Here is a 24,852-nt window from a genome sequence, read left to right as displayed (position 1 = left end):
AAGCCAGAAAGAAAAATACCAATACAGTATACTAACGCATACATATGGAATTTAGAAATATGGTAACGATAACCCCATATGCGAGACAGCAAAAGAGACACAGACGTACAGAGCAGTCTTTTGGACTCTGTGGGAGAGGGACATGGTGGGATGATTTGGGAGAATGGCATTGAAACATGTATAATATCATATATGAAACAAATCGCCAGTCCAGGTTCCATGCATAATACAGGATGCTTGGGGCTGGTGCATTGGGATGACCCAGAGGGGTGGTATGGGGAGGGAGGTGGGAGGGGTGTTCAGGATGGGGAACACGTGTATACCCATGGCGGATTCATGTTGATGTATGGCAAAACCAATACAATGTTGTAAAGTAATTAGCCTCCAATTAAAATAAATAAATTTATATTAAAAATAAATAAAGGTAATAAAAAACAATTAATCCATGATTCTGCCTATAATTCAAAGCACTGCTGCTTATTTAGATACATAGAATTATTTATGTGACAAAATGTATTTAAGTACTAGTCCACATACACTGCAATACCTGTTCAAATATTTTTCTTTGTGTAGGATGGCAAGAAATGACCACATTATTTTTCTTATGACACCTTCAAGATTCTCTTCTTTTTGCTTACATGCTTCAATAAAACAGAGCGAAGGATAAGATTACTCACTGAATCAAAAGAACACTTCCAGAAACATTCACTTAAAGTTCAGAAAGAAATCATTAACTAATTGTTCACTTAAAAATCCCCAAATCAGGGACTTAGACAGAAAATCACCCAGGGCAGTTGCTCTGTTTTCTACTTAATTGTTAACAACATGCTGCTATATAACACTGCCTTCTCTCAATGGCAGGTTTGGAGGCAGGATTTTCCCATCATGAGAAGCATGACTGTGTTTGTAATAACATATAGATAGAGATTTTTAAACATATAACAAGTCTAGAATAGACTTTCCAAGTGTTCAAGAAGTTGAAACATTTCCCCATTTCCCTATGGGACTGTTAGTCCATAAGTTATGTCCATGTCTTTCAGACCCCATAGACTGTGACTCTATACATGGACATCACCAGATGGCCAATACTGAAATCAGATTGATTATATCCTTTGCAGCCAGCTCTTTTGTGCAGGAGAAGCTCTATATAGTCAACAAAAGCAAGACCAAGAACTTATTGTGGCTCATATCATGAGCTCTTTATTGCAAAATTCAGACTTAAATTGAAGAAAGTAGGGAAAACCACTAGACCATTCAGGTATGACCTAAATCAAATCCTTTAATGATTATACAGTAGAAGTGACAAATAGATTCAAGGATTATCTCTGATAGAAAGAGTGCATGAAAAACTATAGACAGAGGTTCATAACACTGTACAGGAAGTGGTGACTAAAATGACCCCCAAGAAAAAGAAACACAACAAGGCAAAATGGCTGTCTAAGGAGGCCTGACAAATAGCTGGGAAAAGAATAGAAGCCAAAAGCTAAAGGAGCCAGGAAAAGATACATGCATCTGAATGCAGAGTTCCAAAGAATAGCAAGAAAAGATAAAAAGTCTTATGACGTGAACAGTTCAAAGAAACAGAGGAAAAACAATATAATGGGAAATATTAGGGATCACTTCAAGAAAATTAGAGATACCAAGGGAACATTTCATGCAAAGATGGGCACAGTAAATGACAGAAATGGTAGGGACATAACAGAAGCAGAAGATATTAAGAAGAGGTGGCAAGAATACACAGAAGAACTGTACAAAAAAGATCTTCACAACCCAGATAAGTACGATGGTGTGATCACTCACCTGGAGCCAGATATCCTGGAGTGTGAAGTCACATGGGCCTTAGTAAGCACTACTATGAACAAAACTGCTGGATTTGATGGAATTCCAGCTGAGCTATTTCAAATCTTAAAAGATGATGCTGTGAAAGTGGTGCACTCTATACGTCAGCAAATTTGGAAAACTCAACAGTGACCACAGGACTGGAAAAGGTCAGGTATCATTCCAGTCTCAAAGAAGGGCAATGCCAAAGAATGTTGAAATTACTGCACAACTGCATTCATTTCACATGCTAGCAAGGTAATACTCAAAATACTTCAAGCTACACTTCAATAGTACATGAACCAGGAACTTTCAGATGTACAAGCTATATTTAGAAAAGGCAGAGGAACCAGAGATCAAATGGCCAACATCCAGTGGATCATAGAAAAAGCAAAAGAATTCCAGAAAAACATCTACTTCTGCTTCGTTGACTATACCAAAGCCTTTGATTGTGTGGATCACAACGAACTCTGGAAAATTCTTCAACAGATGGGAATGCCAGACCATCTTACCTGCCTCCTGAGAAACCTGTATGGAGGTCAAGAAGCCATAGTTAGAACTGGACACAGAACAAGGGACTGGTTCCAAATTGGGAAAGGAGTGCCTCAAGACTGTATATCGTCACCCTGCTTATTTACCTATATTCAGAGTACATCATGTGAAATGCCAGGCTGGATGAAGCACAAGATGGAATCAAGATTGCTGGGAGAAATATCAATAACCTCAGATATGTAGATAACACCACCCTTATGGCAGAAAATAAAAAGGAACTAAAGAGCCTCTTGATAAAGGTGAAAGAGGAAAATGAAAAAAATTAAAACTTTTTCACTTAAACTCAAGGCTTAAAACTCAAGATTCAAAAAACAAAGATCATGACACCTGGTCCCATCACTTTATGGCAAATAGATGGGAGACAATGGAAACAGTGACACACTTTATTTTTTGGGCTCCAAAATCACCATGGACAGTGACTGCAGCCATGAAATTAAAAGACGCTTGCTCCTTGGAAGAAAAGCTATGATATACCTAGACATTGTATTAAAAAGAAGACACATAACTTTGACAACAAATGTCTGCCTAGCCAAAACTATGGTTTTTCCATAGTTATGTATGGATGTGAGTATTGGGAGCATAAAGAAGGCTGAGTGCTGAAGAACTGATGCTTTTCAACTGTGGTGTTGGAGAAGACTCTCGAGAGTCCCTTGGACTGCAAGATCAAACCAGTCAATCCTAAAGGAAATCAGTCCTGAATACTCCTTGGAACGACTGATGCTGAAGCTGAAATTCCAAAGCTTTGGCCACCTGATGTGAAGAACTGACTCATTGGAAAAGACCCTGATGCTGGGAAAGATTGAAGGCAGGAGAAGGGGACGACAGAGGATGAGATGGTTGGATGGCATCACCAACTCGACGGACATGTGTTTGTGTAAGCTCTGGGAATTGATGATGGACAGGAAGCCTGGTGTGCTGTGGTCTATGGGGTCACAAAGAGTCAGACACGAGTGAATGACTGAACAGCAACAAAAATACTGTCTTCCATAATGGCTGTATCAGTTTACATTCGCACCAACAGTGCAACAGGGTTCCCTTTTCTCCACACCCTCTCCAGCACTTATCGTTTGTGGACTTTTGGATGATGGCCATTCTGACCGACTTGAGATGACACCTCATTTTGGTTTTGATTTACATTTCTCTAATAATGACCGAGGGTGAGCATTTTCCCATGTGTTTATTAGCCATTTATAAATCTTCTTTTGAGAAATGTCTGTTCAGTTCTTCAGTCAGTCCACTTTTTTATTAGGTTGTTTGCTTTTTTGGTATTGAGCTACATGAGCTGCTTGTATATTTTGGAGATTAATTCTTAGTCAGTTGTTCTAGCTCGAAGGATTTGAGCATATCCTTGCTAGCATATGAAATGAGTGCAATAATACTGTAGTTTGAACATTCTTTAGCATTGCCCTTCTTTGGGATTGGAATGAAAACTAATCCCATGGGATACAATCTATTAAAATGCAGTTGCAAGAAAGGAAAGGAAAGGAAAATACTTCCAGAACACAGACTTTGATTTTATAATAGCTTTGTACTCAACAATCTCTTAATAAATTTCCACTCAAAGTGTACATGGAAGTTTATCATCTTTTTTCCTATATATTAGAGTTTCACCTGAGGGAGAAATTTCTGAAAATTAATCCTAGTTACCAAGAATGAAAAAAACATTCAACAGATCACAGTTAGTTTCATGACAGTATTTATGAAGGAAACATCATTGCTTATGTTCAGCCTACTGTCAAAACATTTGTAACATGCTTCTAAAAGGCCCAGAGAGAAGCATGTGTAGAGATTACCAAGGGCAACAGTGAAAGTGCTGGCTTCCCTCTTCTTTCCCTAACACACTTTCTGAGATTAGCTTTAGCACCTAGATTGTCCCTGGTGGCTCAAGAAAGCATTTCAGTATCATCAAGAGTCTGGATACTGAGCTGAGTTTGCTGTAAGCTTAGAGATGATAGTTTTGTTTTGTTTTGTTTTGTTTTGTTTTTAATCAGTTTTATTTCCTAAATTCCTCTCACATTCCCACTGGTGTGATTTCATTTTGAAAACAGTTCATCTTTAAGTTCCAGAACAGTTTTCAGAATTTTTTTTTTAAATAAGGGCAACAACTTATGTAATTGACTATGAAAAAGAAATACACCACAGGACTATGCTTATAAGTGTCTGTGTTGTGTGTACGTGTGAATTGAGATCTCCAATCTACAGCTATATTAAATTTTGGATCTGTATCTTTTCCATACGGAATCAAAGAATATTGACATGACATTAAAAAAAAAAAAAAAGAATCAATCCATTGTCTGCAATTACTTATGTTTTCAAATACCTGGAAGACAGGGACTTTTTCTCTAGTGCTTGGGTCCACAAATAACAACTAGTAGAAGACCAATAGAGTGAAAAGGTCCCCACTTCTTACATGTTAAAACCTGAGGCCAAGAGAAGAAAAGTGACTGGCACAGCTCTTCCAAAGCTATGTTTCAGTAGAACTGGGATGTCATAGCATCTTCACCTACATCCCAACTCTCTGTCCAATAATATATTTTAAATGTCTACTGATTTTTTTTTAAAGTACTAGTTTATCATTTATTGATTTTAACAATTGACTAGTGGATCTATTTGTGATTTATTTTTTTTTTAGAAATTTATTTTATTTTTAAACTTTACATAATTATATTAGTTTTGCCAAATATCAAAATGAATCCATCACAGGTATACATGTGTTCCCCATCCTGAACCCTCCTCCCTCCTCCCTCCCCATACCATCCCTCTGGGTCGTCCCAGTGCACTAGCCCCAAGCATCCAGTATCGTGCATCGAACCTAGACTGGCATCTCGTTTCATACATGATATTTTACGTTTCAATGTCATTCTCCCAAATCTTCCCACCCTCTCCCTCTCCCACAGAGTCCATAAGACTGTTCTATACATCAGTGTCTCTGTTGCTGTCTCGTACACAGAGTTATTGTTATCATCTTTCTAAATTCCATATATATGTGTTAGTATACTGTATTGGTGTTTTTCCTTCTGGCTTACTTCACTCTGTATAATAGGCTCCAGTTTCATCCACCTCATTAGAACTGATTCAAATGAATTCTTTTTAATGGCTGAGTAATACTCCGTTGTGTATATGTACCACAGCTTTCTTTATCCATTCATCTGCTGATGGACATCTAGGTTGCTTCCATGTCCTGGCTATTATAAACAGTGCTGCAATGAACATTGGGGTACACGTGTCTCTTTCCCTTCTGGTTTCCTCAGTGTGTATGCCCAGCAGTGGGATTGCTGGATCATAAGGCAGTTCTATTTCCAGTTTTTTAAGGAATCTCCACACTGTTCTCCATAGTGGCTGTACTAGTTTGCATTCCCACCAACATTGTAAGAGGGTTGCCTTTTCTCCACATCCTCTCCAGCATTTATTATTTGTAGACTTTTGGATCGCAGCCATTCTGACTGGTGTGAAATGGTACCTCATAGTGGTCTTGATTTGCATTTCTCTGATAATGAGTGATGTTGAGCATCTTTTCATGTGTTTGTTAGCCATCTGTATGTCTTCTTTGGAGAAATGTCTATTTAGTTCTTTGGCCCATTTTTTGATTGGGTCATTTATTTTTCTGGAGTTGAGCTGTAGGAGTTGCTTGTATATTTTTGAGATTAGTTGTTTGTCAGTTGCTTCATTTGCTATTATTTTCTCCCATTCTGAAGGCTGTATTTTCACCTTGCTGATAGTTTCCTTTGATGTGCAGAAGCTTTTAAGGTTAATTAGGTCCCATTTGTTTATTTTTGCTTTTATTTCCGATATTCTGGGAGGTGGGTCATAGAGGATCCTGCTGTGATGTATGTCAGAGAGTGTTTTGCCTATGTTCTCCTCTAGGAGTTTTATAGTTTCTGGTCTTATGTTTAGATCTTTAATCCATTTTGAGTTTATTTTTGTGTATGGTGTTAGACAGTGTTCTAGTTTCATTCTTTTACAAGTGGTTGACAAGTTTTCCCAGCACCACTTGTTAAAGAGATTGTCTTTAATCCATTGTATATTCTTGCCTCCTTTGTCAAAGATAAGGTGTCCATATGTGCGTGGATTTATCTCCGGGCTTTCTATTTTGTTCCATTGATCTATATTTCTGTCTTTGTGCCAGTACCATACTGTCTTGATAACTGTGGCTTTGTAGTAGAGCCTGAAGTCAGGTAGGTTGATTCCTCCAGTTCCATTCTTCTTTCTCAAAATCGCTTTGGCTATTCGAGGTTTTTTGTATTTCCATACAAATTGTGAAATTATTTTTTCTAGCTCTGTGAAAAATAATTCCTCCTCTTTACTTCATAAAGGCCTAAGTTTGTGAGGTAAAGCTACTATCAGATATCAAATATTTAACCCACAAAACTTCTTTAAAGCATAAATAACCCCCAGGGAAATGTATTCGTTGTTTAACAGTTTCAGTTCCTTGATTGACAGACAACAGAACTTGGAAGCTTGAATAGTCTGGATCTATGAACTTCCAAAGAAGTTCCAAAGAATCGCTATATGTGGTTTGCTCTTCATGCCATCACATACAAGAAAGAAAGTCCACCACAAACAATTTATTACAAATTCTACTTTGAAAATAAACTATAAACAGGAGTTTAATTTAACACATCATTAAAAGAGAAAATAAATAATTTTCTGCCCCTAAACCTTTTGAGCAAACTAGGCCTGTCTTTGCAGTACTTATTTGGACTTCAATTTTCTTGAAACAATGAAGTCGTGCTGAGAGATACAAGGAAAAGGAAGCAAGATAAACACGAGTGTGCTGGCTGCTCTAAGATAAGCAACCTCAAAAATTTAAACTTGGTCCCAAATCCTTGAAAAATAAATGAATCAGCATGTGGAGAAGCCTACAGGTCTTGAACATGAAGAACCTGGTTAACTGTGGTCATGAGCACTCAGAAGCTGTGATGAAAGAAATCCAGTCCCACTTAATGCTTCAAACTTTATGACTGTAGTTTTTGCATTAACTGACAAAGTGGAACAACTTCACAGCCATAATAGCATAGACTTCTCCAATCACTTTCTCTCTACAGTTTCATAGTAAGATGAGATTTGTGTGGGCTTTTGCAGGTTATTATCCTGTGTTTTATCCAGTGCCTGAACTAAACAAGTGCTGAATAAATTTTCACAGGATACTACCCTAAACAGTCTTATTTAATTCTCACAAAAGTCTTATGAAACAAGGAGGGCAGCCATTATTCCCATCCCACAGAAGACAAAGTTCCCAGATTTTGTGATGATGTCATCATCATCACTAAGGTTCATTAGGCACTAACCATGTGCTAAGCCCTCTGAATATATTAACCTGTTTAATTTTCATGTTATTGTGACATGGTAGATATGAACATCATCTCTATTTTACAGGTGAGAAAACTATGACACAGAGAAATTAACACATAAGTATTAACATAACTACAATCAGCTATCACAATTAGGAACTAGCACCGGGACTGAACCTAGGAAGGTGGCTCCACAGTCCATACTTATATCATGATAATATCATGCCTTGATATTTGGCTGCCCAAGTAGTATGCACTTGCTTTGGGCTTCATCACACGACTAGTTGATGGCCAGTCCAAGACTACTTCCATCCTCCCTCCAGCCCACCTCTGTACCTCAGTAGGTCCTGTCAATCATCACCTGCAAAAACAAAGCTGCCCTGGGCCTCAGCACAAGTCTAATTAACTGGCAGACTGAACGTGTCCAATTAACTGATGAACTAACTCTTCATAGAAACCCAAGTCAGGAGGATACCTTCCAAAGACAGGTGAAAGGCCTCAAGGTGGAGGCATCAACCACTGGTAAACCTCCAGGGACACTCATATTCAAAACTTACTATTGAAGATTCACCTGTTAGATAATACAAAGCCTCTTATATGTAATTGGAAGTCATTACCTTATTAGGAAAACCTCATAGCTGGAGAACATGCCAGAGCTGTGTGATTCCAGGAATGAAAGGGCAATGAAAGAAAAAAATATACAGCCTGCGTCCTATATATAATCTCCCTATAGGGAGATTACTTGTAAGAAGGTGCTTCATATGGGACAACATAACTTAATGCTATTTAAGAGTCCATGTTTTAGCAACTAGTCTAGGACATTTAAATATGTTTACATCAAATATAGGGTATTTCCCTCCTACACTGTTGGTGGAAACACTAACTAGTACAGCCACTATGGAAAATGGTGTGGAGATTCCTTAAAAAACTGGCTATAGAATTGCCATATGACCCAACAATCCCACTGCTAGGCATAAACACTGAGGAAACCAGAATTGAAAGAGACACATGCACCTCAATGTCCTTTACAGCACTGTTTACAATACCTAGGACATGAAAGCAACCTAGATGTTCATCAACAGACAAATGGATAAGGAAGTTATGATACATATACACAATGGAATATTACTCAGCTCAAAAAAAAATCATTTTAGTAAGTTCAAATGAGGTGGATGAAACTGGAGTCTATTATACAGAGTGAAGTAAGTCAGAAGGACAAACACTAATACAGAATATTAACGCATATATATGGAATTTAGAAAGATGGTAATGACGATCCTATATGCAAGGCAGCAAAAGAGACACAGAGCCTGTAAAGAACAGGCTTTTGGACTATGTGGGAGAAGGCAAGGGTGGGATGATCTGAGAAAATAGAATTGAAACATGTATATTACCATATGTAAAATAGATGACCAATGCAAGTTCAATGAATGAAGCAGGGCACTCAAGCTGGTACTCTGGGACAATCCTGGGGGATGAGGTGGAGAGGGAGGTGGGAGGGGGTTCAGGATGAAGGGACAATTGTGCACCCATGGCTGATTCATGATGATGTATGGCAAGACCACCACAATATTATAAATTAATTACCCTCCAATTAAAATAAATACATTTTTTAAACAAATATATGGTGTTTCATAAGCCATACAACAAATGGATTCCTAAATCATTCTGCTAAGTGAACACTGATTTACCTTCCCCCACACACATAAATGAAAAGCTTATATGCGCCTATATTCAAATTTTCTCTAGTAAGAGGAAATATATCAGTGAAGATTTTTGTAGAAAATGAATTGACACACACAGTGATTTCTTCCAAGCATATCTTCCATTTTCAAATACCAGAACATGGCAAAGCACTAAATGTGTTAAGATATATTTACTGAGAAAACTGGTGTCTGACTTACCCGCTGGATTTCTATCAAAGAACAATACCGGAACTCTCAAAATGGACTTCAACATTTTGTTGTGCAAAGTTTGTGAAGAATTAACAAGGATGTACAATGCCAAGAGAGATCTTGTGACACCAAAAAGGAGACTAGATGCAGTTAAACCTGAAATAAAGAAATGTCACTCATAACATAAAATGTCTGTCTTTTCTTCAACGATACTGAAGTACAGCAAGTAGTTTATAAAGATATTATGTATTTTCCACTATAAAAAGAATTTACATATAAATTTTATATATAGAATTTGAAATAAATAAGTTTAGATACATATATAGAATGGATTCTGTAAGAGTTTAATGCATTCACAAGAGACATTAAAAAGAATATGAAAATCAGTATTTTCCTTTCACTAAACAGAAACCACATGCGAAGAAAAAGTGAAGTGTAAACTACAATTTCATTCTAGGCTTTCCAAACTCAATTTGCAAGTTCTAGTAAAAACTATTCAAAAGCAGAGACATTACTTTTCCAACTAAGGTCTATCTAGTCAAGGCTATGGTTTTTCCAGTAGTTATGTATGGATGTGAGAGTTGGACTGTGAAGAAAGCTGAGCATCGAAGAATTGATGCTTTTGAACTGTGGTGTTGGAGAAGTCTCTTGAGAGTCCCTTGGACTGCAAGGAGATCCAACCAGTCCATTCTGAAGGAGATCAGTCCTGGGTGTTCTTTGGAAGGACTGATTGTAAAGTTGAAACTCCAATACTTTGGCCACCTCATGTGAAGAGTTGATTCATTGGAAAAGACTCTGATGCTGGGAGGGATTAGGGGCAGGAGGAGAAGGGGACAACAGAGGATGAGATGGCTGGATGCCATCACCGAATCGATGGACATGAGTTTGGGTGAACTCCGGGAGTTGGTGATGGACAGGGAGGCCTGGAATGCTGCAATTCATGGGGTCGCAAGGAGTCCGACACGACTGAGCTACTGAACTGAACTGAACTGAATAAAAACTCAGCAGAAAAATTAATTATAAAAAGTAGTTAATCGTTCTTTCTCCATGTTTCAAATCTATTTACAAAATTTTCCCTAATGTGAAATTGTGGTATGCTTTGGTACCAGCATGTGAATTAACGGGAAACAGGAGAAATTATTTCACTTCATTGTACAAAATACCCAGTAGCTTTAAAAATAGGAAAATACCATACTAAGTTACAAGTAGAAAATGTCTTAAATAGTTGAATTGCAAGAAAATACAAATTATATCTTAACACAAGATAATTAACCTAAAAGAGCATCTATTCTCATTGTTTTATAGAAACAAAAAGCATTTGTAAATGCACATAATTATTTAAATTTGTTTTATTTATGACATAAATGAGTGTTTACTATGCATATAAAAATTAAAATAGCCCTCCAAACATCTCTTGAACCCATGATACTAAGGAAACTGGAAATAACTTCTGTTATAAATATTCCATCAAGTATTTTTTCTCCTTCAGCTTTTCACATCACTGTTATTCCAACTCTGGAAGCTGTTCGAATGCCTGAATTCCATCAACAGGTATCTGCCTTAGCTGACTATCCTAAATGAATATACAACAGAATCTTTTCCTTCTTCCTTTAAGCCCCCACAGTCCACCAATTCAGAAGGTAAACAGCTAACGGATTTAGGTTTCTTAGCAAGTGATCAACAAAAGAAATACCAGATTTCAATGAGTGAGTTCTTACAAAGATCTAATTCACTGTATCTTTGCAGAAAGTTAGTATGCATGTTTCTTGTGCAAATATTTTAAAATTTTAGATGAGGATTTCCTTTTGAAAGTATGCAATGCTACACATATTTTAGGCACTCTTGTGAAAACAGAGCCATATTAATTAATATTAGTCTGGCAAGCCAGATGTTAAATTAATCATACAATTGGAGGTGCAATAACATTGTGATCTCAAGGTAAGAAAGAGAAGGAATCCTAATTAACTCCCAGACACTGGATTTCTCCCTACTTAGCTTCTCTCTTAAGTAATTGGTGAAGCCCATGAGATGAGCAGTGTGGCAAAGGGGAGTTTGCATACCTGCAAGAAAATAGTGCTTTTGCTTGGGGGCCCTTGCTGCCAGAGGAATTCATCTAAGGTCAATAAAAGACAGGGTTTATTCAGACAGAACTGGAAAAATTCAAACCACTGGGTGGGGATCCATTTCTAATCCCCTTGTCCATCCATATAATAAGATTTAGATAAAGCCACCCATTAGAATAGACAGTAGCACATGTTTCCAGTGGCTGATTTTCTGGATGTTCAATTCTAGTTTAACTTCCAAAATCCAGTACAGAGCAAATTAAGAGTCTTCATTCATCTTCTTCTAGTAGATTTTTAAAATAATTATTCCAATTAATTAATAGAGTAAATACGAGTCAGACTCTTATTTGTTGATGTATTTCTGAATTTCTCCTGGAAGCCCTAGTTGCTCACACAGGCTCCTTGTAAGCACCTCAGACTCTAGTATAATAGACCAGATGATTCGGCTTTACCTGAAAAAATTCCTAAGTACCAGTCCAGATCAATCATCTCTGTTATATTTCCTTTTTCATGTGCCATGATATTAAGAGTATCCTGTTCATTTGCCCTATGGAACAGGGAAGAGAAAAATATTATGCTATAGATAGAATATACATATATACCAGAAAAAAAAATTAACCTTGATTTAGGAGATGAATTTAATGCTAGAAAATGGTTCCCAGCTCTAAAGGCCCTATGTCTCTTTACCTTATAGAGATACAACTTGAATCACAGCTTTCAATTCTCAAAAATGTCTGTGAGGAAGCTTCTGAGAGTGAGACATGGAGAGAGACCATGGGAGGGTCACAGTCCAGCAGGAACTGTGATTTTTCTTCAGGGAAACTACATGAGGGTCAGAAGAGGAAGCTGAACAATCCCCACCCCTCCCCCTGACCCTGTGGGAAAGTGAGGCTCTGTGTAGACTTCACAGCACTTTGGACCAGAGCAGGAATCACTCACCAGCTTAAAAGCCACCAATCTTGCAGGATATAGGCAACCTAGAGCAGGAAACAACAGTCACTCACACACTGACGTTACTGAGCCCTCACACCCCACTCACTAGGATGGGGGACGGAAAGGTTTGAGAACAGGGAGACGGTCCTTCCGACTCAGGTCTGTGTCAAGCCCCACATCCCAGATGATGAGAGGTCAGGGGAGGGTATGTTATATTTTAATATCTCTAAAAGGCATTCTTTTTTTTTTTTTTCCCTAGACTCTGTCACAAACACACACCAATAAGCCTCACTTATTTTGTTACCCAAAGATAGCATATTTGAATGAAAATCCAAGTACATGTCAAAAAAAAAGTAGGAGTGTAAATGCTCGGGGTTTTGAAGGAAGACTCTTTACAGTACTGTGATGGTCAGTTTTCTGTGTCATCTTGGCCATTCTAGTCTCTGGTCACTTAATCAAACACTTCTCTAGATATTAATGTGAAGGTATATTTTGTGGATTGTGGTTCATATCTATAATTAGTCACCTTAAGTAAAAATAACCATCAACAATGTGGTGGGCCCCATCCAGTCAGTCGAAGGCTGTAAGAGCACAACCTGAAGCTTCCTGAGGGAGGAAGAAATTCTGCCTTAAGACTGTAGCTCCTGCCTGAGGTTCCAGCCTGCAGGCCTGCTCTTCTGCTTTCAGATTCACCCAGGTAGATCCCACAGCTTCATAAGCCAGTTTTTTTTTTTAAATAAATCTCTTCATAAACATAATAATAATTAAATATAGATACAGTATAAATAGTATGTGCATATCAAGCTAAGGGAACACACCAAAACAAATTTCCTTACTTACCTGAGCTGCTATGTTTACTAGAATAAGGAAAATGATGACAGACCAGTGAGCACCAGCTCTGAAGTAATTCTTGTAGGTCTTAAAACCAACTTTTCCTTCTAAACGTCTCTCCTCAGATAGTGTATGCTGTATATTCTCAGTCTTGGAGGGAAAAATGGCAGTGAAAGACAAAATTTTAAATAATGAACTACAAAACTACAAAAGTTCAAGAATGCCCTAAATTGCAATTCTGTGGCAAAAACAGACACACCTCACATGCTGGTAGGAGTGCAAGATGGTCCATCTCCTATGGAGAAGGTATGAAAATATCTAACCAAACCATATATGCATTGGCTCTTGGACCCAGCCATACTACTTCTAGTTATCTATTAGAAATAAGGAAATAAAAAAAAAGAAATAAGGAAATATCATTTGCACAAGGTTATTCATAGTTGTGTGGCTTTGCTTAAAGTAGCAGTGCTCTGTGATGATCTAGATGTTTGGGACAGAGGTGTAGGGGGGAAAGGGAGTCCAAGAGGGAGGGGATATATGTATACATAGAGCAGATTCACCTCATTGCACAGTGGAAAGCAACACAACATTGTAAAGCAGTTATACTCCAATTAAAAATAAATTATATAACTAAAGAATAAAAGTAGGATATTATGACTTTCAGCACATGCAAAACATATCCAATTCAAATATGAATGCAGAAGTTTGTTCCAAAATAACACACAAAGTGATATGTAGCTAATGTATCCCTCTAGATGACTTGTGTCATTCAATGATGAAAACATAAAACATAGCTGGACCTCAAAATACTAGTCAAATACAATAAGCTGAGTTCACACAATAAGTTGGAGTAAGGTAGTTTGGATAGCAGGAGGACAGCATATGATCTGAATCTATGTGGTTCCTGAATTTCAGTGATTCCTGAGTGTGGAATGTGAGGGACTAATCAGTGTCTGCTGTGTGTCAGGTCCTTAGCACACGTTATCTCTGGTCTATCACAAACCTTCTGACACCAAGGCAGAATACGACAATCAGTCATCTGCAGTGCCAGAACATTCCAATATGTAGGAAAAAATAGCTGATTTAATGTGGTCATAGCAGGATTTGATAGGAGAGGGTCTTCATAGTAAGCCTCTGGATGTAAAAGGGAAGCTGGGAGCCATTATAAACATACACCCAGAAATTCATAGCAGTGTACCCACTACTGATCTTGATAAGATTCATCATCCTATACCCAGAGGAGAACCCTGGTCAGAGAGCAATTTAATTCTACCAATTCCATGGAATAAGGCCCTGAAAACTTTTTTACTTTGAGACAAGATGTCATGAGAGGAGAAGACTGAACGGCCATCAAAAGCAGACAGACCGGGATGTTGCAGAATGAGAAACTCACATCTTGGTCTTCTGCAGGTGCATCTTTCAACAAGGGTGTGGAAGACTGTTGAGACTGAACTGAAGACTCGGAGGAGGTCTGAGTCCTCATAGTGGGAGATTCAGGAACTGGAGATGGTTCAGCCTCCTCATTCTCCTTCTTTAAAAGGGAAGCAAAATCTATCCCAGATTTCAGTAACTCAGCATAAGTCCCTTTTTGCACCATTTCACCCTAAAATAAAAATTTTAAACTTGAGATGAATGTACTTGCATTAGATAATACTAATCTAATTTAAATACTAATCAAGAAAAGTTAACTGGTATTAAACTATAACTTTTTTAAGAAAATATTTTTTAGGTCTGGAATTATAGTTCACAAATCTATTTCAGTACAAGCCTTCTGTCCTCTGCCAAACCAAATACTGTGTAAGGTGCGGGCAGATAAGAAAGAAATGTGTGCTCATGTGTTAAAAACGGAGGCCATTGAGATAACTACTGTGGGCACTTAGGGAAGCAAAAACTATAGACGCCAGTAGAAGTATCAAAAGAGTTTTTTTAGACAATTCAGATAAATTTCATGTGACAAGCAGAATTTTTAAAAAGTCAATTGGAAAAGATATTCCAGGAAACAAATTTGAGACTGACACAGAGATGGGCACAAGCACATCTGCATAGGTAAGAGTCATTCATCAAATCTTTGCTGACCATGTTACTATCACAGAAGCATGTGTTCAGCTGGGACAAGACCTGTAAAAAGTAGCTCTGGACAGAGAATCCATTATCTGTGTCTTCACTGTCTTTATAACTTCCCCACAAACTCAGGAAGTTCCCAACTGCAAATTTAATATTCTTTCTGTTCAAGCCATTAAAAAAGAAGGCCATGACACTAGAGTGGTTGTAAAGCCTTGGCAGCAAACCAAAACCTAACCCAGAATCAGTGCGCTCAAATTTGAGAGGAAAACTTAAAAACAACCAATCACAAGCAGATAACCAGGCCTCCTCAGATCAGGTAACTGCTTAAGCTACTGCCAATCTAATCAAGTTTTTTGAAAATACATGACATTTTACTTCAGTTTCCCTCCCTCCAGTTCAATTCAGTTCAGTTGCTTGGTTGTGTCTGACTCTCTGAGACCCCATGGACTGCAGGACACCAGGCCTCCCTGTCCATCACCAACTCCTGGAGTTTACTCAAACTCATGTCCACTGAGTCAGTGATGCCATCCAACCATTGCATCCTCTGTTGTCACCTTCTCTTCCCGCCTTCAATCTTTATCAGAATCAGGGCCTTTTCCAATGAGTCAGTTCTTCATATCCAGAGGCCAAAGTACTGGAGCTTCAGCTTCAGCATCATTCCTTCCAATGAACATTCAGGACTGATTTCCTTGAGGATTGACTGGTTGGATCTCCTTGTAGTTCAAAGGACTCTCAAGAGTCTTCTCTAACACCATAGTTCAAAAGCATCAATTCTTCCGTGCTCAGCTTTCTTTATGATCCAACTCTCACATCCATACATGACTACTGGAAAAACCATAGCTTTGACTAGATGGACATTTGTTGGCAAAGTAATGTCTCTGCTTTTTAAAATGCTATGTAGGTTGGTCATAGCTTTTCTTCCAAAGAGCAAGCATCTTTTAATTTCATGGCTGCAATCACCATCTGCAGTGATTTTGGAGCCAAAAAATATAAAGTCTGTCACTGTTTCCTTTGTTTCCCCGTCTATTTGCCATAAAGTGATGGGATCAGATGTCATGATCTTCATTTTTTGAATGTTGAGTTTTAAGCCAGATTGTTCACTCTCCTCTTTCACTTTCATCAAGAGACTGTCTCTTCAGTTCTTCTTTGCTTTCTGCCTTATGGGTGATGCTATCTGCATATCTGAAGTTATTGATAAATCTCCTGGCAATCTTGATTCCAGCTTGTGCTTCATCCAGCCCAGTATTTAACATGATGTATTCTGCATAGAAGTTAAATATATAAGGTGACAATATAAAGTCTTTACATGCTCCATTCCTCATTTGGAATCAGTCTTCTGTTCCGTGTCTGGTTCTAACTGTTTCTTCTTGACCTGCATACAGATTTCTCAGGAGGCAGGTCAGGTGGTCTGGTATTTCCATCTCTTAAAGAATTTTCCACAGTTTGTTGTGATCTACACAGACAAAGGCTTTAGCGTAGTCAATAAAGCAGAAGTAAATGTTTTTTGGAACTCTCTTGCTTTTTCAATGATCCAACGGATGTTGGCAATTTGATCTCTGGTTCCTCTGCCTTTTCTAAATACAACATGAACATCTGAAAGTTCTCAGTTCATGTACTGTTGAAGCCTAGCTTGGAGAATTTTGAGCATTACTTTGCTAGAGTGTGAGATAAGTGCAATTGTGTGGTAGTTTGAATATTCTTTGCATTGCCTTTCTTTGGAATTGGAATGATAACTGACCCTTTCCAGTCCTGTGGCCACTGCTGAGTTTTCCAAATTTCCTGGCATATTGAGTGTAGCACTTTCACAGCATCATCTTTTAGGGTTTAAAAGAGCTCACCTGGAATTCCATCACTGCCACTAGCTTTGTTCATAGTGAGGCTTTCTCTTTTTTTTGTTTTGTTTTGTTTTTTAATTTATTTTATTTTATTTTATTTTATTTTATTTTATTTTATTTTATTTTATTTTTTTTTATATAGTGAGGCTTTCTAAGGCCCACTTGACTTCACACTCCAGTCTGTCTGTCTCTAGGTGAGTGATCACACCATTGTGGTTATCTGAATCATTAAGATCTTTTTTCTACAGTACTTCTGTGTACTCTTGCCATCTCTTCTTAATATCTTCTGCTTCTGTTCGGTACATACCATTTCTGTCATTTATTGTGCCCATCTCTGCATGAAATGTTCCCTTGGTATCTCTAATTTTCTTGAAGAGATCCTTAGTCTTCCCCATTCTATTGTTTTCCTCTGTTTCTTTGCATTGATCACTGAGGAAGGCTTTCTTATTTCTCGTTGCTGTTCTTTGGAACTCCCATATGCAGGTGCTTTCACTGTTTTCTAGCCCCATGAAACAAGACACAGCTAATTCACTCAGTGGCAAACAAAATATGAGGCCAAAATTTCAGGATGCAAAACCAATCAAAAGAGGGAATCTGGTTAAGGTAGATCAAGTAGAAGAAAGTGCCCCATGACCCTACCTTTGACCCCTCTCATCCTATCTCCTGAGGTGGTCCCCTGAAGAAACCCTATGAAACCTTTGGGAACCATCTGATACTGAAGAATTAGAATTTTATTCAAGATATATTGTGTTTTGTGCCACTTGAGAGACAAAATACATACACCTTACTTAATGAAATTACCACTTTCTACTTAGTATCTGTAAGCTGCACAAGGAAATTACTAGTGGTACAAAGACAGTAATTTCACTCAGCAGCCAAGCCCTGACAATTCCAAGGGGACAAGGGGGCATGCAATCCCCCCTCTGGTGTGAGAGAGAGATCAGACAAATAGAAAGGATGGACGCCCAACTCATCCAGGGGTGCTCACTAGTGGACAAATTGTTGTTCTAAAATTGAGGATGGTATTCTCAAAAGAAGCAATAAGGGGGCCCCAAAACATCTAGGGGCTGGCTAAATATGTTATTGTGCCTCTCACCATTCTGTACTCAATACTGCCAATGCAGGGTTTTACATACTACTATCACCTGCTCTGTGGGCTTCCCTGGTAGCTCAGCAGGTAAAGAATCCGCCTGCAATGCAGGAGACCCTGGTTCAATCCCTGGGTTAGGAGTATCCCCTGGAGAAGGGATAGGCTACCAACTCCAGTATTCTTGGACTTCTCTGGTGCGTAGATGGTAAAGAATCTTTCTGCAATGCAAAAGACCTGGGTTCCATCCCTGGGATGGAAAGATCCCCTGAAGGATGGAATGGCAACACACTCCAGTATTCTTGCCTGGAGAATCCCCATGGACAGAGGAGTCTGGGGTAACAAAGAGTTGGACATGACTGAGTTACTAAGCACAGCACATCATCTGCTCTGCACATGAAGTTAACTGGTCTCAAGCTTAAGAAATCTGAGCTCCACATTCCTGGAGGAGTGGAGAACAGTCTACACATGGAATTGCTTTGAGAGGTAGAGATGCTATGTTTTAATCATCTTTCTTAGAACAGAAATTCATTTGATAAGTGAGAGATTTTGCCATGTGTCTGTTGAAAGAGACAAGGGTTAACAACAGAGGTGCTGAGGCACAGACACAGACAAACTAAGGGGTGAAACATCAAACAATTACCAAGTCTGAAAAATTCTCACTAATCTCCAACCCACTCCCAATCTTGTGAGGTATTGTGCACTTAATGGTGGCCCCTTAAAAAGGTGTGTTCAAGCCCTAAACATGATACCTGTGAACTTACCTTATTTGGAAGCAGGGTCTTTGCAGATGCAATCAAGCTAAGATGAGGTCACATTGGAGTAGGGTAACCCTAAATCCAATATGACTGATGTCCTTATGAGAACAGAAGAGATTCAGACAAACAAGGGATAATGGCCACGTGGTATCAGAAGCAGAGACCACAATACTGCAGCTGGAAGCCAAAGAACACAAGGAAGGCCGGTGCACACCAGTGGCAGGAAGGAAGGATTCTCTCCTGCAGCCTTCAGGGAGAACACAGCCCTGCCAGCACCTGGACTAGCAGGGCTGTGGCCTGGTCTGTAGCCTCCAGACCAGGGAGACAATAAATCTCTGTTGTTTTTAGGACAGAGAGAACAGACCTGTAGTTCCCAACAGGGAGGGAGCTGGGGAGACTTCGAGTACGAGGTTTTGGATTAGCAGATATAAGCATTATATATGGAATGGATAAACAACAAGGTCCTACTGTGTAGCACACAAAGAATTATATTCAGTATCCTATAATAAACCATAATGGAAAAGAATATTTAAAAATAAATATATGTATATGTATAACTGTATATGATAACTGAATCACTTCACTGTACAGCAGAAATTAATATAATATTGTAAATCAACTATATTTCAAGAAAATAAAATACATTTCTGTTGTTTGAAGTCACCCAGTTTGCAGTACTTTGTTACAGCAGCTCTAGAAACTGATACTCTAGCCTGAGCCCACACTTCTGTCTTCTCAGCTTTACTAAGCCTTGTAACTCCTTCTGCTGTCACCTCTCCAGTGACCATCAGAGGAATCTTTTAAATCCCACATCAGACCACATCCTCCTCTGCTCTGGACCATCCAAGGCTTCCATCTCACTTCTGGGCTCACTGCCCACTGCTCAGAGACCAGCTCCCTCCACATCCCCCTGCTCACTCTCCTCAGACATGCTGGTCTTCCTCACGTTCCTCCAACATGCCAGGTCAGCTCCTTCCTTAAGACCCCCTTGCCTCAGATTCCCCCTCCCAGGTGACAGCACGGTCCCCACCTTCATGTCACTCAGACCTTGTGAGGCGCCAGCTCCTCAGGGAGGCAGCCAGGATGTCACCTTCTTTGTCATATCCGTCCCCATAAGAACAGGAGACCCATGAGGGCAGGGCCTTGTCCTCCTGCTGCACAGGCTCCCACACGTATTGGGCACATAGAGACCTGGGCAGGGAGACCAGCGACTGGCAACACCAGCAGAGAGGGTGTCTCTGACCCAGGTGCTTGGCTACCCAACCTTGCTTCCTGTACTAATGGAATATGCTCTTCAGGCAAACTGCATGACAATCATGTGACTACAAACAGGTCTTAGTATCTCTAATTTACAAATAATACAATTTGACTTAAATCCTGGAAAACAAAAAGTTCTAAAAAACATTGCCATCATTATCCTTAACAATTTCACTAGAACAGTGATGATTCAGTAGCCTTGTGGTTGTACTTCTATACACTTTAAGCTTCATGTGGCTTACAGTATAATAGTGACATTTCTACAGGCCTTTAGATTCATCCTCAAGTGTAAGAATACCACCAGCTCTGAGAAGAAGGGAGTGTACAACTGAGAGAGAAGAGGGCATTTACCATTAATCCAAAGAGAGTGACCAGTTGGGAGGCCTGACCTTCAACACACCTGAGTGTCAGCAAGTTCCACAGACTTCTAGAAATTACTTACCTTTTCCAATACCAGAATCTGACTTGCATTTTTCAGGTACTGCCACTGATGAGTCACTAAGATTGTGATCTTCTCATGCAAGCCTTGGCAAATACACCTACAAACGTAAAAGGTACAGTATGTAAAAACATGAATGGGCGTGCTTCCAATTGAAAACACATATTTTGAAAACATAATGAGACAAAGACAACACCGGAGTTGAAGATTTGTGGTTTAAATAACAAATACATAATACAAATTAAGTACCAATATAAATCAATAAGTCTGACTAAGTCCTCAAATTCATCAGCAGCAAACCTGAATCCAGCTCTGTTCAAAAATTCTACAAACCAGTCCAGTGAAGGAGGCACCAACAGCTAGGGTTTTTTTTCCTCAAAAAACTCATCAATTATTTACACATTTGATGATGATAAACGACTGACCAATACTGAACAACTAACTGAACTAAAATACTATTTCATCACTATACAGGAATGGGAGAAGAGGAATCTATGTCATTTAAAACTCTTTATATTTTTCTCAGGCAGTTTTCTAAGTGATTGTTTATGATTTATAATGTACATAGTAACAACAACAAATTAATAGACTCTTGGTAACCTTTGCCAGAGTGCATTTTCTAGACACTTCTTCCCAAATAGCATTAGACAGAAAATGAATGCTAGTGTGGCCTCCATACGTCTCTGCAACATTCCATCCCAACCAGGAAGTAAACGTTTCATTTGAACCAAAAACTTTCTGAATATGAAAATGAAAGATGAGAGTCCAAATGGCCCAAATCAGAGGAAATAATCCAACAGCTCAAGACACACAATTCTCTTAGCCAAGATCCCCCAAACTATCCAAACTTAAGTGTTTTTGTTTTTCACAGCAACCCCCTCAAACTGCCCCTACATTTTAAATGCAGACCCCAAGGAACTCAGCCCCAGTCCCTTCCTACAGCGTCCACAACCCCTTCAGAGAAGTGAGTAGCCAGGTCCGAGGCCCCAGTGAGCATGGGCAGGGCTCCAGGCAGGTACTCTGAGTGCCCTGCACCCTCACAAAGCAAATCTCAGGAACATGGGCCAGAGCTCAACCTGCTGAATGAGTCAGATGGAGAACCTGGAGGCAGTAGACTGCAGCTCAGTTCCATCAGACAAGCCACTAAACCTCAGTTTCTTCATCTCAGAACAACATCAATGACAATCACATGTTCTGAGAAGTCTAACCACCCGTCTGCTCAGTAAATGCCAGCTCCCTTCCCCAATCCTCCCTAACCACAAGTGGTCATATGCTTTGGACTCAGAATAGAAAAACTCTGAGGGGACCCTCTGGACACAGGGTCTGTGATCAGAAAGAAGACCCTGGGATGCAGACACATTCAGCATCGTTTCATTAATTCCAAACAGATTTATTTTTACCTTTTGACATGTCTTAGTTCAGCTTTTGAACATAAGTTTCTTGACTGAGTAACCCCATCTCCAGTTAGTATTAAAGTTTTTCATGGAATTGTTGTCAATTAGTCCATAAGTCATGTCCAACTCTCTTTGACCCCATGGACTGCAGCACACCAGGCTTCCCTGTCCTCCACTGTCTCCACAGTTTGCTCAAATTCATGTCTATTAAGTCAATGATGGTATCTAACCATCTCATCCTCTGCTGCCCCCTTCTCCTTTTGCCTTCAATCTTTCCCAGTGTCAGGGTCTTTTCCAATGAGTTGGCTCTTTGCATCAGGTGGCCAAAGGATTGGAGTTTCAGCTTCAGTATCTGTCCTTCCAATGAATATTCAGGACTAATTTCTTTTAGAACTGACTTGTTTGACCTTTTTGAAGTCCAAGGGACTCTCAAGAGTCTTCTCCAACACCACAGTTCAAAAGCATCAATTCTTTGGCGCTTAGTTTCTTCATAGTCCAACTCTCACATCCATACATGACCACTGGAAAAACCATAGCCTTGAGTAGACGGACCTTTGTTAGCAAAGTAATGTCTCTGCTTTTCAATATTGTATCTAGGTTGGTCATAACTTTTCTTCCAGGGAGTAAGCATCTTTTATTTTCATGGCTGCAGTCACCATCTGCAGTGATTTTGGAGCCCAAAAATAGTCTGACACTGTTTCCAGTGTTTCCCCATCTATTTCCCATGAAGTGATGGGACCAGATGCCATGATCTTCGTTTTCTGAATGTTGAGTTTTAAGCCAACTTTTTCACTCTCCTCTTTCACCTTCATCAAGAGGCTTTTTAGTTCCTCTTCATTTTCTGCAATAACGGTGGTGTGATCTGCATATCTGAGGTTATTGATGTTTCTCAAAATCAGCAATCTTGATTCCAGCTTGTGCTTCTTCCAGCCCAGTGTTGCTCATGATGTATTCTGCACATAAGTTAAATAAGCTGGATGACAATAAACAGCCTTGACGTACTCCTTTTCCTATTTGGAGCCAGTCTGTTGTTTCATGTCCAGTTCTAACTGTTGCTTCCTGACCTGCATACAGGTTTCTTAAGAGGCAGATCAGGTGATCTGGTATTGCCGTCTCTTTCAGAATTTTCACAGTTTATTGTGATTCACACAGTCAAAGGCTTTGACATAGTCAATAAAACAGAAATAGATGTTTTTCTGGAACTCTCTTGCTTTTTCCATGACCTAGCAGATGTTGGCAATTTGGTCTCTGGTTCCTCTGCCTTTTCTAAAACCAGCTTGAACATCTGGAAGTTCATGATTCACGTACTGCTGAAGCCTGGCTTGGAGAATTTTGAGCATTACTTTACTAGCATGTGAGAGGAGTGCAATTGTGCAGTAGTTTGAGCATTCTTTGGCATTGCCTTTCTCTGAGATTGGAATGAAAACTGACCTTTTCCAGTCCTGTGGCCACTGCTGAGTTTTCCAAATTTGCTGGCATATTGAGTGCAGCACTTTCACAGCATCATCTTTCAGGATTTGAAATAGCTCCACTGGAATTCCATCACCTCCACTAGCTTTGTTCTTAGTGATGCTTTCTAAGGCCCACTTGACTTCACATTCCATGATATCTAGCTCTGGTTGAGGGATCACACCATGATGATTATCTGGGTCATGAAGATCTTTTTTTGTACATTTCTTCTGTGTATTCTTGCCACCTCTTCCTAATATCTTCTGCTTCTGTTAGGTCCATCCCATTTCTGTCCTTTATCGAGCCCATCCTTGCTTGAAATGTTCCCTTGGTATCTCTAATTTTCTTGAAGAGATCTCTAATCTTTCCCATTCTGTTGTTTTCCTCTATTTCTTTGCATTGATCACTGAAGAAGGCTTTCTTATCTCTTCTTGCTATTCTTTGGAACCCTGTATTCAGATGCTTATATCTTTCCTTTTCTCCTTTGCTTTTCACTTCTCTTCTTTTCATAGCTATTTGTAAGGCCTCCCCAGACAGCCATTTTGCTTTTTTGCATTTCCGTTCCGTGGGGATGGTCTTGATCCCTGTCTCCTGTACAGTGTCACGAACCTCATTCCATAGTTCATCAGGCAGTCTATCTATCAGATCTAGGCCCTTAAATCTATTTCTCTGTATAATCATAAGGGATTTGATTTAGGTCATACCTGAATGGTCTAGTGGTTTTCCCTACTGTCTTCAATTTACGTCTGAATTTGGTAATAAGGAGTTCATGATCTGAGCCACAGCCAGCTCCTGGTCTTGTTTTTGCTGACTGTATAGAACTTCTCCATCTTTGGCTGCAAAGAATATACTCAGTCTGATTTTGGTGTTGACCATCTGGTGATGTCCATGTATAGAGTCTTATCTTGTGTTGTTGGAAGAGGGCGTTTGCCAAGACCAGTGCATTCTCTTGGCAAAACTCTATTAGTCTTTGCCCTGCTTCATTCTGTATTCCAAGGCCAAATTTGCCTGATACTCCAGGTGTTTCTTGACTTTCTACTTTTGCATTCCAGTCCCCTATAATGAAAAGGATATCTCTTTTGGGAGTTAGTTGTAAAAGGTCTTGTAGGTCTTCATAGAACCGTTCAACTTCAGCTTCTTTAGCGTTACTGGTTGGGGCATAGACTTGGATTACTGTGATATTGAA

At 39.2% G+C, this 24,852-nt stretch overlaps 1 protein-coding gene across 1 annotated transcript in view; it reads right to left on the bottom strand.

The window, feature by feature from the left end:
• LOC133258057 (ATP-binding cassette sub-family C member 4-like) overlaps window positions 1–24,852 on the bottom strand; it is a 395,899-nt gene that overhangs the window by 145,119 nt on the left and 225,928 nt on the right. The window contains exons 16-21 of the mRNA XM_061434396.1: window positions 20,827–20,923; window positions 14,777–14,986; window positions 13,393–13,533; window positions 12,559–12,596; window positions 12,072–12,166; window positions 9,566–9,712 (exon numbers count right to left, since the gene is read on the bottom strand). Of these exons, the coding sequence (XP_061290380.1) occupies window positions 9,566–9,712; window positions 12,072–12,166; window positions 12,559–12,596; window positions 13,393–13,533; window positions 14,777–14,986; window positions 20,827–20,923 (728 nt within the window). The remainder of the gene's footprint in view (window positions 1–9,565; window positions 9,713–12,071; window positions 12,167–12,558; window positions 12,597–13,392; window positions 13,534–14,776; window positions 14,987–20,826; window positions 20,924–24,852) is intronic.

Source organism: Bos javanicus, chromosome 12 (genome assembly GCF_032452875.1).
Source record: "Bos javanicus breed banteng chromosome 12, ARS-OSU_banteng_1.0, whole genome shotgun sequence".
Classification (NCBI taxonomy): domain Eukaryota; kingdom Metazoa; phylum Chordata; class Mammalia; order Artiodactyla; family Bovidae; genus Bos; species Bos javanicus.
This window is presented reverse-complemented; position numbering and strand designations above follow the sequence as displayed.